Raw genomic sequence first — 15,938 nt, forward strand, 5'->3', positions numbered from 1 at the left:
GTCATATGACTAAGAGTCTATGGCCTGTGTGGGTGTCATATGCTGCACGGGCGAACCTTTGAGCATTCATTGCCCTAGGCGCCAGAAAACAGTCTCACATTCCCAGGTTTCAGTAGCTGCTGGCCGGCGACAGGTGATTACATTCTAAAGATGAATGTTCCCTTGGGACTGAGCAGTGGCCGGTACAGAATGAGGGGTGGAAGGGGGGTAAGTACACTATCAATTCTTACTATAAAGGGATAGATGGTAAATATTGTGGATTTTGTGTAAAAAGACACATAACTTTTGTCCACTCTGCCCATTTTCTACTAGTTGGAGACTTTTTTGATCCAAAGAACAATCAGATGAAGCAGAAGAGATTTGGTCGGGGTGAGGTGAGAGTGTGGTACAAGCATTCACTCTGCTTTAGTGACACACAAATTCTACGGTGCTTCTCTCCTTCCAGAGAGCCGAGTCAAGTCACGTCAATTTGGGCATTTGACAGAAGTGAGGTTACTCATCAAATGTGCAACTTCTGAATTAAGATTGCGGTTTCGATGCTGGCATTCGTCACTAGTGGACTCCTAATGTGGAGGCAGTAAGCGATACAGGCTATGGAAAGTAATGAAACATGGCCCCGGGTCAGGATTTGATGAGAAAGTAGGGTGAAACAGAGATGAGGACATTCAGTCTGCAGCTCACAGTGCCATCCCACTTGAAAACGGCACAAACCGAAGAGGAACAGGCAGAAGGGGGATTTGGCCCATGAATTACACTTTTTTAATTCCTGCTTTAGGAATCTGGAAGAGGGGAATTAATGAAGCCTGTTGGGTTTATGATATGCAAAAAATTCTCATTCTGATTTTTTTGTTTTTTTGGTGCACAATATACCTTAACACCTGTAAGTATAAATATTTAATTTTCACTGTCGTTTAATTATTTATAATTTATGTACAGTGACTGGGGCTGGAGCGATAGCACAGCAGTAGGGTATTTGCCTTACAAGCGGCCAACATGGCCAACCCGAGTTCGATTCCTCTGGCCCTCTCGGAGAGCCCGGCAAGCTACCGAGAGTATCTTGCCCGCACGGCAGAGCCTGGCAAGCTTCCCGTGACGTATTCGATATGCCAAACACAGTAACAAGTCTCATGATGGAGATGTTACTGGGCCCGCTCGAGCAAATCGATGAACAACGGGAGGACCGTGCCAGACCGTGCCGTACAGTGACTGATAAAAAGATCTTTAATAATAATTGGTTGCTCTTTCATAAATTAATCAAATGATGAGAAAAACCATGAAGGATTAAAATTTAAAATTATGTTTGATTTTTCTCAGGGAAAGGAGAAATTGGTGTTTTATGAATGGAAATCAATAATTTCCATTATTGAAATTTTGAAAAAAATTAAAGGGGGAGCACAATGTTGTCCAGAATATGAATTATGAATTCAGAATACAAATAATTCTTGTTGTTTGGTCATATTCTGTAGCATGGAAATTTATTTACATGATACTTAAGTTGATGGGTAGCAATTTTAATTAATGAATGCAGACATAATAGAATTTTAGGTACACAGAGATTAGTCTAGAAATATTTTCTCTATAATGTGTGCAATATCAAACTGGACATGGAGGTATAGGATATTTTCATTCTGTCTATAAGAGGAATTACACATACATGTCTAGTTGTAATATTTTCATTTTTATACAATCATTTCTCTACATATTTCTATATAAATATGCTGCAAGAGATAGAAAATGAAAATATTTTTATTTTCAGTTAAAATTAATGGAAACTTACAAAGACGTTGTCTCAGAAGACAAGAAGTCTTCACAGATGTTTTCCAGAACATCAATCCCTTAGTATCCTTTCTCTTTGGAGTAAATCTCCTTGCACACATTTTTCTTCTGACATCCTAAAGAAAACAATGCTTCAGGAAACAAAGACCTGATTTCATTAGGAAGAAAGCCAGTGAAAACCAACATCAAATCCCTAAGAGGAGATACAAACTCAGTTCCAACTGCACTTTTCCTTCAAATTTTTGGGGGGCTTTCCAAGTTATGCTCAGGAGGTCTGAAGTCCCACTGGGGCGTTTTTTTTTCTTTTTTGGTCACACCTGGCAATGCACAGGGGTTCCTCCTGGCTCTGCACTCAGGAATCACTCCTGGCGGTGCTCGGGGGACCATATGGGATGCTGGGAATTGAACCCGGGTCGGCCGCGTGCAAGGCAAAGGCCCTGCCCGCTGTGCTATAGCTCCAGCCCCCAAGAGGCCACATTTTCCAAGGGGCTTGAGTGACAAAGAAATTTAGTATTACTTTGAAAACAGGATTTACCTAGCCAGAGAAGGAAACAGGAAGACCAAGAAGAGGGACATGAGGCACAGTAGGAAGGCAAGAGCGATTCGGAGCTCTTGGGCGACTTCGAATCTGCGTTAGAATCCACTTGCATGAGGTCCCGCAACTTCCCCGCTGTGGGAGCTGTTATTTAGGGCGGGGGGAGGGCACCGTGATTCCGTCCCTCGTTCGGCGCTCGCAGAGCATCTACCACGGGAGGGTCCGCAACGAGCGGGACGTCGATGCTGTGAGGAGGCCGAGGCGCCTCGTCGGCTCTGCGAAGGCCTGACTTGGCTCGGCCGAAAGCAGCGTCTCTCCCCGCGGAGAAGTCGGCTAAAGCCCCGCCGAAAGCCCACTTGGGAAAGGCGCTGATACCACGGTCAAGGCCAGGGCCAGCATCAAGCTCAGGAGGCAAAGACCTGGGGCTGGCTGACCACGGGGCCCCTGCCGACGCACAGACCCTGGAGCGCAGCCTGCTGGGTGCAGGCCTGACAGTGCAGGGGGCGCGGGGCGGGGGCTGCAGCCAGCGGGATGGGGGGGTGGGGGGTGGGGGGGGCGCTTCCAATGAGGGGGTGGGGGTCCTGCCCATGGGTGGGGGGTGGGGGTGGGGGTGGGCTGCCGCCAACGGGGCGCGGGGTCCCGGGCACGGGCGGGGGGAGGGGTGCCGCCCAGGGGCGGGGGCCGCCGAGCGCCTTCTCGAACCTGGCGCGGTCCTCTGTGACGCGGCCGCGCCAGCCCGCCCGCGCCCGGCCTTCCCGGTCCGGCCCAGAGCCCGCGAGCCCGCAGCCTCGAGAGCAGCCGCAGCCCCGGGCGCGGGATGGGCGAGGCGGCGGGCGGCAGCGGCGGCGGCGGGTCGCAGGGCCCCGAGAGCGCCGGGAGCGCCGGGAGCGCCGAGAGCCCCGGGAGCGCCGAGAGCCCCGAGAGCCCCGAGAGCCCCGGCCCCGCGCGGGAGAGGCGGCGCCCCGGCCCCCCGCGCCCGGTGCTGCGCGTGTCGCAGCTGCTGCTGCGGGCGCTGGCGGCGCACCGGGGCCTGACGCTGGCGGCGCTGCGGCGCGCGCTGGGCCGGGCCGGCTACCGAGTGCGCAGGCGCAGCGGCAGCCCCGGCGGCGACGCGCGGCCCGACCCGCAGGGGGCGCTGCTGCGCGTGACCGGCGGCGGCGGCGGCGGCGCGGCCGGCTGCTTTCGCGTCTGGAAGGTGCCGCGGCCGCGCAGGCGGCAGCGCGGGGCGGCCGCGAAGGCGCGCGAGGCGCGGGGGTCGCCGCGGACCCGCAGCCGGGCCGCCCGGCCGCCGCCCACGCCGCCGAGGACGCCCCCCAGGGAGCCCGGCGGGGCGCGGAGCCGCCGCGCGCGGACGCGGCCGCCCCCGAGGACCCGCGGGGCGGCGCGCGCAGAGGAGCCCCGGGCGCGGGTCCGAGCGCCCCGGAGACCCGCGGAGGAGCCCCGGGCGCGGGCCCGAGAGCCCCGGAGACCCGCGGAGGGGCCGCGCGCGCGGGCCCGAGCGCCCCGGAGACCCGCGGAGGAGCAGCGGGCGCGGGTCCGAGAGCCCCGGAGGTCGGGAGGCGCCCGCCGAGAGGAGCCGCAGCAGCCCACCCGGGACCCCCCGAGGCCCGGCGGAGACCCCCGCGAGGAGCAGCAGCCGCAGCCGCAGCAGCCGCAGCCGCAACAGCCGCCGCAGGCCGGGACGCGCGGCCTCCGACCCACCCGCTCCAGGACGTCCGCGCGGTCCGGGTCCGAGCGCGCCGCGAAGCCGGGCAGGAGCCCCTAGGGCCGCCGCCCCCACCCCTCTCCCGCACGGCCGCGCCTCTGCGCCCCCTCGAGGGCGGCTCGCACCCCCAATGAAACGGGAGAAATGCTCGCCAGACTCCTCCTGTCTCTGTTTCCCCCCTCCTCGGCCAACCGAGGGGTGGGGGGCGCGCCCCGGGGTGCGGGGTGCGGAGTAGAACCCGCAAGGTGCCCGGCGGGAGAGTCTCAGGACCTTCGTTAGGAGGCTCAGCGCGTCTGTATTTTGAATTCAGGGCGAACGGAGTCAACAGCCCCTAAATAGTGGCCCCTCGGGGCTGCAGCGATGGCACAGCTCGAGGGCGTTTGCCTTGCACGCGGCCAACCCAGGTTTGATCCCCGGTATCCCATCTGGTCCCCCGAGCACCACCAGGAGTAATCCCTGTGCATCACCAGGTGTGACACACACACAAAAAAACTAGCCATCTGTGTGTTTTCCTAAGGGCAATGAGGTTCTCTCTTGCACTTGCATTGGGTGGTCTCCGTTTCCCCCACCCCTGGGGAGGCCACGGGAGATGGGTAGGCAGAGGAAGGACCAGCTTCCCAGCCCGCTCTCACAGCCTAGTTTATATGGAAAGCATGTAGGGTGGGGATAGAAGGTGGGTTGAACATTAACATATCAACAAAGAGAGCCAAGACCTGGAGATGGACCCAAGGACAAAATCTCATCCTTGGAGATTACTCCACATTACTAGGGGATCTGCTCAAGGAGATCCCATCCAGGGTGTCGGTTTCTTCTTTCCTCAGCTAGTGATCCACTTGGTTGTAGTAAATCTATTTCTACTGTTTCTACCAATGTCACTCTGTATAAGCGCAGTAAGAGATATAAACTTAAAGTTGGGTTCTTTCTGAGGGCATATCACTATTTATTCTAGACCACAGCCCTCAGTCCAGGTTATTCTTCCTAACCTCAGCAGGGTCCTAATCTCGTTACTTTTGCATCATGACAGCATTTGCCCATGATCATGCCTTCAACTTATAGTTGAGTACCTTGGCGCTTTGGCCTGGCCCATATCAATGCCAGGGTAGCTCACAGCTTGCCCTGGGTCCATTCAGTCCCTCATCAGGACCCTGCTTTTGGGGTGCTAGAAACTAAGGGCAAATGAGTCGGGAAAGCAGATGCCCAGGAGTAAATATTCTGAGTCAATCAACTCCCAAGTTACAAAGCATAATAACTGTCCTGTGCCCATACAGAAAGGACATTGCTTTAAACTATGCAAAAGACGGAGAAAAGCAATATTTAACTTACAATACAAGTTCAGTGTCCTGAAAGGACACTGAATCTTACAAGTTAACAGATTCTGATTAGGGTAAGAAGTGATTAACTGGGGAGGAGAGCACAGGGAAGAGTTTACAGATAAACAGAGGAATGGGAGTGTCTCCAGAGCTCTTAAAGCCAAGCTTCCCGTGGCAAGGGAGAAAGGACAAACCATGTTATCCTAAAATGGACAAACCAATGTTATCCTAAAATGTTTAGAGCTATATTCCAACAGTAATCCCTCTGGCCCAAGGTTTCAACTAACTGAAACTTCTTTTAAAGAGAAAAATGCCCTCTTCTCCCCTTCTTAAAAAAAAATGGGTGTGTAGTGTTTACCGGCTTGATAAATAAGTGCTTTAAACCATCATCTAGTACAGACTTTGGCCCAGGGTAGGTGCTTATCACAGAGCTGAATACAAGTTATAATTTATGATGGCAGAAAAGATACTTGATGAGATTGGTAATGAGTTTAAGAATATGGTTAAAGTTCTGCCATTTTTAATAACTTAGCTAAGTTATTAACATCTGGTTTGAGATCCTTCTCTATAAAAAAGCTGGGGTTGGGCTATAATGATTTTAGGGATTTTTAGATGATAACTTGCTTCATGATGTACAGTTTGTTTAACAAAATAAGCAAATTATCTGGGAAAGTACCAGTTCCCAGGGATGAATATTTGCAATGTCCTTGTCAGAAGTACAAGGGTATAAGGAAGGCTTTATAATAAAAAAAATAGGTCTTTCACATATGAAAAATAAAATCACATGTGATGGGTTGGAGAGAGGGTATAGAAATAAGGTGCTTGCCTTGCATGTGGCTGATCCCAGTCTGATCCCTGGCACTATATAGTCCCCTGAGCACTGAATAGACCCTGAGCACTGCACAATGTGGCCCAGAAAGAAAACGAAACAAAAATGTATGAGAAGCTCATACCAAATACGGAACAGATTTATTTTAGTTCTGAATGCAGGGGTTAAGAACAGCAGGGGAGGCTTGAGCGAGTAGGGCGTTTGCCTTGCACGCAGCTGAACTGGGTTTAATTCCCAGCATCCCATATGGTCCCCAGAGCACCGCCAGGAGTAATTGCTGAGTGCAGAGCCAGGAGTAACCCCTGTGCATTGCCAGGTGTGACGCCAAAAAAAAAAAAAAACCTGCATGGGAATAGTTCTCATGTTCTCATATCAGATATACAAATGGTTCCTAAGGGAAGTAACAACAGTCACATGATTCAGAGAAACACGCAGAACCCAAGAATTTGGAGGGGGACACATGGGAGGTGCTTTTTATTCTTGAAGAGTCAAGAGTGGAAGTGGGAGATGGGAAGGTGTTAGAACCATTAGAACCATCTGTCCTCCCCTGCACCCTTTTATCAAAGCATATTTGACCAAGATTTTCATAGGAGAGTGTGATATCTTTAAGAGGGAACAGGATATGTGTATATATATATTTTTTTTTTTTTTTGAAGATGCTTGTGATGCTAATGTGGGCTGGAGCAATAGCACAGCGGGTAGAGTGTTTGCCTTGCACATGGCCGACCAGGCCGACCCGAGTTCGATTCCTCCACCCCTCTCCGAGAGCCCTGCAAGCTACCGAGAGTATCTCGCCCACACAGCAAAGCTACCCATTACGTATTTGATACGCCAAACACAGTAACAAGTCTCACAATGGAGACGTTACTGAGCCCGCTCGAGCAAATTGATAAACAATGGGAGGATGGTGCTACAGTGCTATGGTGCTAATATTTACCACTTCACACCCATGAATGAGGGTCACACTTTTATGTCTTAAGCAAAGTTACTGACAGCACAATGCTTGCAAAGAATCTCACCTATAGACACGCGCTTTGATACTGCTATAGGGTGGCCTGTGTCCCCTTCAGAGCCGGGGTCGTGCGGGCCGGCTGCCCTGCGCTGTCCCCGGTGGACGACGGACCACGCTTGCCCTAGGCTCGGCCAGGGCAGTGCAGGGAGGCCCTGACTCTGCCGGTGCTTCTCTGAAGGGCTTGGCGAGACAGAAGGGTCGTGCACACGACGGAATGAGAAGACCACTTTTCTCTGGCCGTTTCCTGCCCTTGCCTCCTGTTTGACCAACCACTTGAGACTCACGTGGCTCCTAGCTGTGCCACGTCCGAGTCAGCAAGACAACCCGTCCCTTCGGACAGATGCCTGAGGTCGGATCTCCCAGCTATTTGGGGGCATTTGGGGGAATTCCTCTGCCCCAGCACTGGCCATTTTTCTGTTCTGTGATCAATGTGGTTCATGGGACCGTCTTACTCCTTTTTTTCTTTTTGGCTCACATCCAGAGATGCTCAGGGGTTCCTCCTGGCTCTGCACTCAGGAATTACTCCTGGCGGTGCTCGGGGGACCATATGGGATGCTGGGAATCGAACACAGTTCTGCTGTGTGCAAGGCAAACACCCTACCTGCTGTGCTATCACTCCAGCCCCTCACAGGACCTTCTTAAGTAATGAAAGGAACCAGGAGTGTGGAAAATAAGACTTTTATATTGGTCTTGGATTGGCTATGAGCTCCAGCATATTCAATGGAGGGAGTTTCATTTTGGAAAAAAAAAAAAAAAGGCCTCCTGCGACTTGCCAGGAAAGGTGGCCATGTGTATCTTAAAGAGTGGCTGTGGTGGGCTGGACTGCAGTCAGTGGGAGCAGGCGAGGTGGCCAATTTCGCCACCTATGTCTTTGCTCCAGCCACCCTCGTGACGCCCTTAGGAGCACTCGGCGTCCTGGTAAGTGCCGTTCTTTCTTCATGCTTCCTGAGTGAAAGACAATCTTCATGGGGAAACTGGATGTCCGCTAAGTATCCTAGGGCCCACTGTTATGGTCATTCACGCTCTGAAGGAAGAAGAGATTGAGACCCCAGATGAAATGACTCACAATACTTATTGTATTGTATGTAGTTTCTGCCACACTTGTGGTCATTGTATCTTTGATCCAATCTCTGTGGTGGGGCCTCGCCTTGGCCAGAGCAACGTTCTTAGGTATGTCACCATCTGCTCTGTGATCGGAGCTGTCCCGGTCCCCTGTGTGAAGGGCCTGGGCATCACCATCCAAGAACTGCTTGCCGGGAAGCCTGTACTGTGCCACCCGCTCACCTGGGTCCTGCAACTGAGTCTCATCGCCTGTGTCAGCACACAGATCAACTACCTGAGCAGGGCCCTGGATATCTCCAACACATCCATCGTGATGCCCATCTACTACGTCTTCTTCACCACCTCTGTCCTGACTCTCTCGGCCGTTCTTTTTAAGATGGGGAGGAGACAGGTCGCCAGGCAGCTGAGTGGCCCATCATCCTCAAATGTGCTCCAGAGAGAAACTTTTTTAAGGTTTCACTAATTAGACCAAGAAACTCCTTTCCTTTACGTGATGGTAACACTGTAGCACTGTCCTCCCACTGTTCATAGATTTGCTGGAGCGGGCCCAGTCATGTCTCCATTGTGAGACTTGTTGTTACTGTGTTTGGCATATCGAATATGTCACAGGTAGCTTGCCAGGCTTTGCCATGCAGGTGGGACACTCTCAGTAGCTTGCCGGGCTCTCTGAGAGGGGCGGAGGAACTGAACTCGGGTCAGCCGAGTCGGCCATGTGCAAGGCAAACGCCCTACCACTGTGCTACTGAAATGACCTCAGCACATGGCCAGTTTCTGTTAACATTGTCTTATGGTAGAGGTTTTTTGATTTCCCGTCATCAAAACAATGCATTAATGACAGTTCTCAGTCTAGAAAATGCTTTATTTTTCCACTGGTGGTGTATCTGAGGCGTCCATCTGCCCTCCCTCTCCATCCTCTCTGACCGTTCCAAGACTTTCTGATTTAAACAAGTATGAAGTGACTCCAGTACCAGATTTATCTTGTCAGTCTTTTGCTGGTGAAAATTACTCCTTTTTGATTATTTCAGTTCCGAATCAGTAGTTTCTGGGACTCCTGAGTTAGGAAGTAGAGGAAAGTGCTAGAAGTTACAAAGGCAGCCCAGGAACCCTTCCCAGGCTCTTGGCACCAAGGCGCCCCTGGGAAGCAAGGTCTGTGCAGCCCAGGTGCTTCCAGTCGCTCGCTCCGACCCCTTCATGCCCACCACCTGGATTCCTCTTTTTCATCAGCTCTTGTATTTTCCAATATATTTTCATAATAAAGGTAAAGGCCCTCCCGTTGATCGTCAATTTGCTCGAGCGGGCCCAGTAACGTCTCCATTGGAGACTTTGTTGTTACTGTGTTTGGCATATCGAATACTCTCGGTGAGTTCTATTGTCATTTAGATCTTCTAACAACTCTGGGAAATAGAAGTCTAGGCCAATTTCCTAGCTTATGTTATAATCACTGTCACTGTCCTCCCATTATTCATCGATTTGCTCGAGCAGACCCGGTAATGTCTCCATTGTGAGATTTATTTATTTTTATTTATTTTTGCTTTTTGGGTCACTCTCAGCAATGCACAGGGGTTACTCCTGGTTCATGCACACAGGAATTACTCCTGGCCGTGCTCGGGGGACCATATGGGATGCTGGGAATCAAACCCGGGGCAGGCCACGTGCAAGGCAAATGCCCTATCCACTGTGCTATCACTCCAGCCCCTATTGCTACTGTGTTTGGCATATGGAATACTTCACGGGTAGCTTGCCAGGCTTTGCCGAGTGGGCAAGATACTCTCAATAGCTTGCTGGGCTCTCCGAGAGGGGCGGAGGAATCGAACTCGGGTAGGTCGGGTCGGCCACATGAAAGGCAAACGCCCTACCACTGTGCTATAATAAAAAAATAAATTGAAACAGTTAAAAAAAAAAAAGAAAAGAAACTGCTATAGACATGCATAAAGTTTGAAACTGGTGCTATAATTAGGTTTATTAGGCATTAAGATGACAGACTGAAATATAATAGAGAACTGCCTGACAGTATTCAGTGAGAAATTATTGATTATAGAACAAAATAAATCTAAATCTAAAGTCTTTATTTTTATTAAATTTATTATTTTGTTTTTTTATTTTATTGAATCATTGTGAAATACAGTTACAAGCTTTCATGTTTGAGTTACAACCACACAATGATCAAACACCCATCCTTCCACTAGTGCATATTCCCCACTGCCAATTTCCCCAATATACCCCCCTTTCCCACTCTTCCCCTCCTCCATGGGAGACAGACAATTTCCACCACACTTTTGTGCATTGCGGTTTAAATACAGATACTGAGACGTTATCACGTTTGGCCCTTTATCTACTTTCAGCGCACATCTCTAATCCTGAACGATCCCTCCAACCATCATTTTCTTAGTGGTCCCTTCTCTATTCCAGCTGCCTTCTCCCCCACTCCCCCCACCAAATGAGGCAAGAGTTCCAACTAGGGAGCCATCTTCCTGGCCCTTCTGTCGATGAGCTTGGGTGTCAGTCTCATATACTCCACATACTCCATAAATGAGTGCAGTCCTTCTATGTCTGTCCCTCTCTGATTCACTTCACTTTGCATGATACTCTCCATGTCTATCCTCTTATAAGCAAATTTCATGACTTCTTCTCTCTTAACAGTTGTATAGTATTCCATTGTGTAGATGTACCAAAGTTTTTTTTTTAACCAGTCATCTGTTCTCAGGCACTCGGGTTGTTTCCCGATTCTGGCTATTGTGAACAGTACTGCAATTAACATACAGGTACAGATGTCATTTCTACTGTGCTTTTTTGTACCCTCGGGATTTATTCCCAGAAGTGGTATTGCAGGGTCATATGAAAGCTCAATTCCTAGTTTTTGAAGAAATTGTTTTCCAGAAAGACTGGACCAGTTGACATTCCCACCGACAATAAAAGAGCGTCACTTTCCCCCTACATCCACTCCAGAACTGGTTGCTTTTGTTTTTTTGAATGTGTGCCAGTCTCTGTGGTGTGAGATGATATATCATTGTTGTTTTGATTTGCATCTCCCTGATGATTAGCAATGTGGAGCATTTTTCATGTGCCTTTTGGCGATTTGTATTTCTTTTTTGAGGAAGCTTCTGTTCATTTCTTCTCCCCATTTTTTGATGGGGTTGAAGGTTTTTTTGCTTGTACAATTCTACTAGTATGTTGTATATTCTGGATTAATCCCTTATCAGATGGGTATTGGGTAAATATTCTTTCCCATTCTGTGGTCTCTCTCTGTATTTTGGTCACTGTTTCTTTTGAAGTGCAGAAGCTTCTTAGTTTGATGCAGTTCCATTTGTTTCTGTTTCCACTTGCTTGGTCAGTGGCGTTTTATCCTTAAAGATGCTTTTAGCTTCAATGTCATGGAGAGTTCTGCCTACATTTTCCTCCATGTATCTTATGGATTCATGTCTGATATTGAGGCCTTTAATCCACTTTGATCTGACTTTTGTGCCTGGTGTTAGAGATCAGAGTTTATGTTTTTTTTTTTTTTTCAGGGAACTATCCAGTTTTCCCCGCACCACTTGTTGCAGAGGCTTTCCTTGTTCCACTTCACATTTCTTGCTCTTTTGACAAAGATTAAGAGGTCATATATTTGAGAGTCTGTGACAGAATGTTCAACTCTATTCCATTGGTCTGCAGGTCTGTTTTTAGTCCAATACCATGCTGTTTTAATTACTACTGCTTTGTAGTACAGTTTGAAGTTGGGGAAGGTGATGCCAACCATCATCTTTTCCCCAAGGATTGCTTTAACTATTCGTGGGGGTTTATTGTTCCATATGAATTTCAGGAGTGTTTTCTCTATTTCTTTGAAAAATGTCATGGGGATCCTGATAGGGACCACATTATCAAAATAGCATTGCCATTTTGATAATGTTAATCCTCCCTATCCATCCACAAGCAGGGGATGTGTCTCCATTTCCTAGTATCCTCTTTTATTTCTTGAAGTAGTGTTTTGTAATTTTCCTTGTATAGGCCCTTCACCTCTTTGGTTAAGCTGATTCTGAGGTACTTGATTTTCTGGGGTCTACTGTGAAAGTCTTTATAATAGCCAGATGTATTGTCCCCTTACGGTTCTAGTATTACCTAATAAAAACCATTAGAACCATATATTTTTTTCTTTTTTTCAGAGTATACTTGACCAAGATTTTCATAGGAGAGTGTGATATCGTCAAGATTATCTAAATAGAATTAGGAAGCCCTTTCCCTCTAAGTTAACGGGAAGGACATTGGCAATTTTTCTAGCTTTCCCAAGAATCATTGAATTTTTAAAATAATTGCTTCATTTAGCAAACTTTCCTTTACTCAATAAATTTATCAATTTAAGAGTTCCGCCTGTACTTAGCTAAGTGATTACTGTAGATTGTCTTTCAGTGATGAGTTTTATAATGTGTCTGTACACCTATGAAATATAGGAAATGGGGACTGTAAGGCCAGAGAGACACTGCAGTGGTCAAGGTGCTTGCCTTGCATGTAGTCAACCCAAGTTTGCTCCCTGGCACCACGTGTTGTCCTGATGGCATGGACAGGAGTGATACCTGAGCATGGAGCTAGAAGGAGCCCTGAGTACCACCAAATTTGCCCCTCTGACCCCTCCCCCCCAAAAATAAAGAGAAAAAGAGGCACTGGAAAAGTAGCTCACTGGGCTGAGTGCATGCTATGCATGCAGAAGGCTTGGGTTTGATCACTACATTGTCTCCAGAGCACTTCTGGGAATGACCCCGGGGTACAAAGCCGGGAATAGGTCTGAACAACACTGAGTGTGACCCCCAAGCACTGCAAAAAATTAAACAGAACCTTAATGTATCTACGATATCGAAATCATCATGCTAGTTGATACTTCTGTGGAAGGAATTCCGAAGGGCTATTCCTTTCCTTCTTGACTAATGAATGCTTGCAAGATTCTCGAGGATCCTTTGCTGGGAATAAATAGACAAAACAATCCTTTCAGTGCTCACAATCTAGAGGCATATTTAAGTATTTAACTTTAGTTGTTTGCCTAAACTTAGTGAAATATTCCTGATCTCATTTCATTTTCTCTTAATTGCCGAGAGCAGAGGTTCCCAAACTTACTGTTTACCTGCCAGCTTTTCAGGAAAAAGAAATTTCCCCTGGAATTTTCATATTTTTGAGTGAACAGAGTAGCCACGATTTCACTGACTACTACTCTGCCATCCTCCCCGCCCACCCCGCTACTCCCTAGAGAGAACTGCCCACTTTGAAGCGCACTGGCTTAAATGATTATTAGGATATTGTTGAATTTCAGAGTTTTAACGAAACTTAGATGTCCATATCAAATACTGCGATTCTCAAAACAAACATGAGTATAAAAGGGTGGCCATTCATAAGAAAAATGAATATTAAAACAATGTAATAGCCTTTGTAATCAGATGGGCAAAAATCTAATATGTGAGAACTTCCTCCACTGGTGAGCTTTGGGAAATAGCACCATTGGGGAGGGAATTTAACTTTAAAAATTGGGGGAGAGAGAGAGAGAGAGAGAGAGAGAGAGAGAAAGAGAGAGAGAGAGAGAGAGCGCCTGCCATAGAGGCAGGCTGGGGGAGAGAGGTGGTGGGATGAAACTGGGGTCATTGGTAGCAGAAAATCGACACTGTTGAAGGGATGGGTGTTGGATCGTTGTATGACTGAAGCCTGATCATGAACAGCTTTGTAACTGTGTATCTCATGGTAACCCAAAAAATATAAATTAAGAAATATAAATAGAAAGTCTTGTTTTATCAGGGGCTGTGTTCTGTGCTTACTCTAGACTCTGTGCCCAGGGATCATTCCTGGTGAGACTTAAGGTGTCATATGTGGTGCCAGGAATTGAACCCAGGTTGGCAAGGCAAGTACCTATCTACCAGGGCCCTAGCTTCCAAAGTTTTAAATACAAATACCCTTTGATTCCGCACAACTCAGGAATTTATGTTTTAGATTTGTAAAATGACGTGTCCAAGTATTTAGTATAATACTACAGTAAGTAATAAAGGAGAAAACATCTTTCGGGCATTGGTTAACCTGTGGCAGTTCCAATACAATAAGACAGCATCCAGTCATACAAAATGGGAGTTTTTTGTCTCTTTTATGACAAGTTGTCCAAAACACATTAAGTAAAAAAAAAAAAATAGACATCGAGTACCCTGTACTACCGTTTGTACAAAATAAAAGAAAACATGTCTTTGTAATTATATAAAGAAAGTTGAAGGATACACAATAATGTGTTATTTACTGTAAACAAGTGTGAGGAATTGTAAGGGACACATTGAAATGTGACTCTATCTTTTTCATATTTGTTTTCAAAATCATTTAAATTGTCAGTTTCAAAAATAAAGTGGGAGTTTCCACACAATTATAGCCTTTTCATTTAGAAAGTTTGTACTTTTGCATACATCATTTCACTTTCATTGCATTCTTCTTGCTAGATCTTAAGTGAAAAGCTAATGCTTGGAAAATGTGCAATTTAGAAATGGACCTCTTTCCTGCAAATCCAGTGCTTGTTTCACAGCAGGTATAGATCTTGAATGGGGTCTCACTATCTATTCATTCTATGAGGCAAATTTCAGAAATTTAGAATTCTTTTCTATGCACTTTATTTTATTTTTTTATTTTCTTGCTTTTTGGGTCACACCCGGTGATGCACAGGGGTTACTCCTGGCGGCTCTTCACTCAGGAATTACTCCTGCCGGTGCTTGGGGGACCAATGGGATGCTGGGAATCAAACCCAGGTCAGCCACGTGCAAGGCAAACGCCCTACTCGCTGTGCTATCGCTCCAGCCCCTCTATGCACTTTCAATGACTGATGTCTCTTCGGCTGTTTGTGTAAATGTCCTTAAACACATTTGGGTATATAAGTGTTTCAAGAATATACAAGCATCTCCATTTACCAGTGGTCTTAAAGCAGCGACTCTCCTGTTCATCCTCCTCTTCTTCCTCCTCCATTTCCTTCCTCACAGCACAGCTTTGACCTGACATATGGTTGGGCTGGACAGCTCTTCTGCCAAAACCTTAGTGTTGAATAAGTCCAAGAAGGTTGGTTCGGAAAATGAATATAGGACACCATGTCAGGAAAGAACTTGAAAAGCCGAAGGATTTGGAAAAGAGGAACAGAAAATCTAGGAGTGCTAGCATGAGGCTAGGAGATGTATTACTAAGAAAGCAAGAGAAGGAAGTCAGGATTCAGTAGTTCACCTGAGCTGACAGAACAGCAACAGGCATCTGAATAAACGGCAGTTTTTCCCCTCCCTCTCATGAGTTTCCTTTTGGGGGCTGTGAGGTGGTGGGGGAAGAGAGGGTCAGGACTAAGACTAGACTTGTTCAATGTCATTACTGCAGAATACTGGTAGGAGAGAGGGGGAAGGGGGAGTTAAGGTGAACGCAACAAAAGGGAAACAAAACTCAGAGGCAACAAAACAGTGAAGTCCGCATCCAGAAAGCTGTAGAGATATTTAAGAATCATGCACTGACCATTAGGCTGGACGCTCTTTGTTAAGGCAATTCCAAGAGAAACAGTTCAGACTCCTTGTGTTGTGTTCAATGTCCGTGGAGCGACTCCCTCTCACTACTCCAGAAAAGCTACAGGGTCAGGAAGTCATGACTTAGATTTCTTTCATGCCAGCTTTCCTGTTCTCTCTCACCCTCTACCCTCTTCCTGTCATATATACATCCCTTCCATAAAGACATCTGGTAGACCTGGTGCAGGC

General features: G+C 47.6%; 1 protein-coding gene and 1 pseudogene across 1 annotated transcript; both read left to right on the top strand.

Moving 5' to 3' along the window:
• The first annotated feature begins 3,128 nt into the window (after positions 1-3,128).
• LOC130027107 (testis-specific H1 histone) lies at positions 3,129-4,076 on the top strand. Its single transcript, XM_056117762.1, has one exon. It carries the CDS (start codon positions 3,129-3,131, stop codon positions 4,074-4,076), a length of 948 nt encoding a protein of 315 aa, XP_055973737.1.
• A 1,704-nt stretch (positions 4,077-5,780) lies between these two features.
• On the top strand, positions 5,781-8,692 carry LOC130027108 (magnesium transporter NIPA2-like; annotated as a pseudogene).
• The last annotated feature ends 7,246 nt before the right edge of the window (positions 8,693-15,938 follow it).

This window comes from Sorex fumeus, unplaced genomic scaffold (assembly GCF_029834395.1).
Source record: "Sorex fumeus unplaced genomic scaffold, SorFum_2.1 ptg000036l, whole genome shotgun sequence".
Taxonomy (NCBI): domain Eukaryota; kingdom Metazoa; phylum Chordata; class Mammalia; order Eulipotyphla; family Soricidae; genus Sorex; species Sorex fumeus.

Bases quoted from the DNA above. Each gene is read 5' to 3' on its own strand.
- LOC130027107 (XM_056117762.1), top strand. From the start codon at position 3,129: ATGGGCGAGGCGGCGGGCGGCAGCGGCGGCGGCGGGTCGCAGGGCCCC.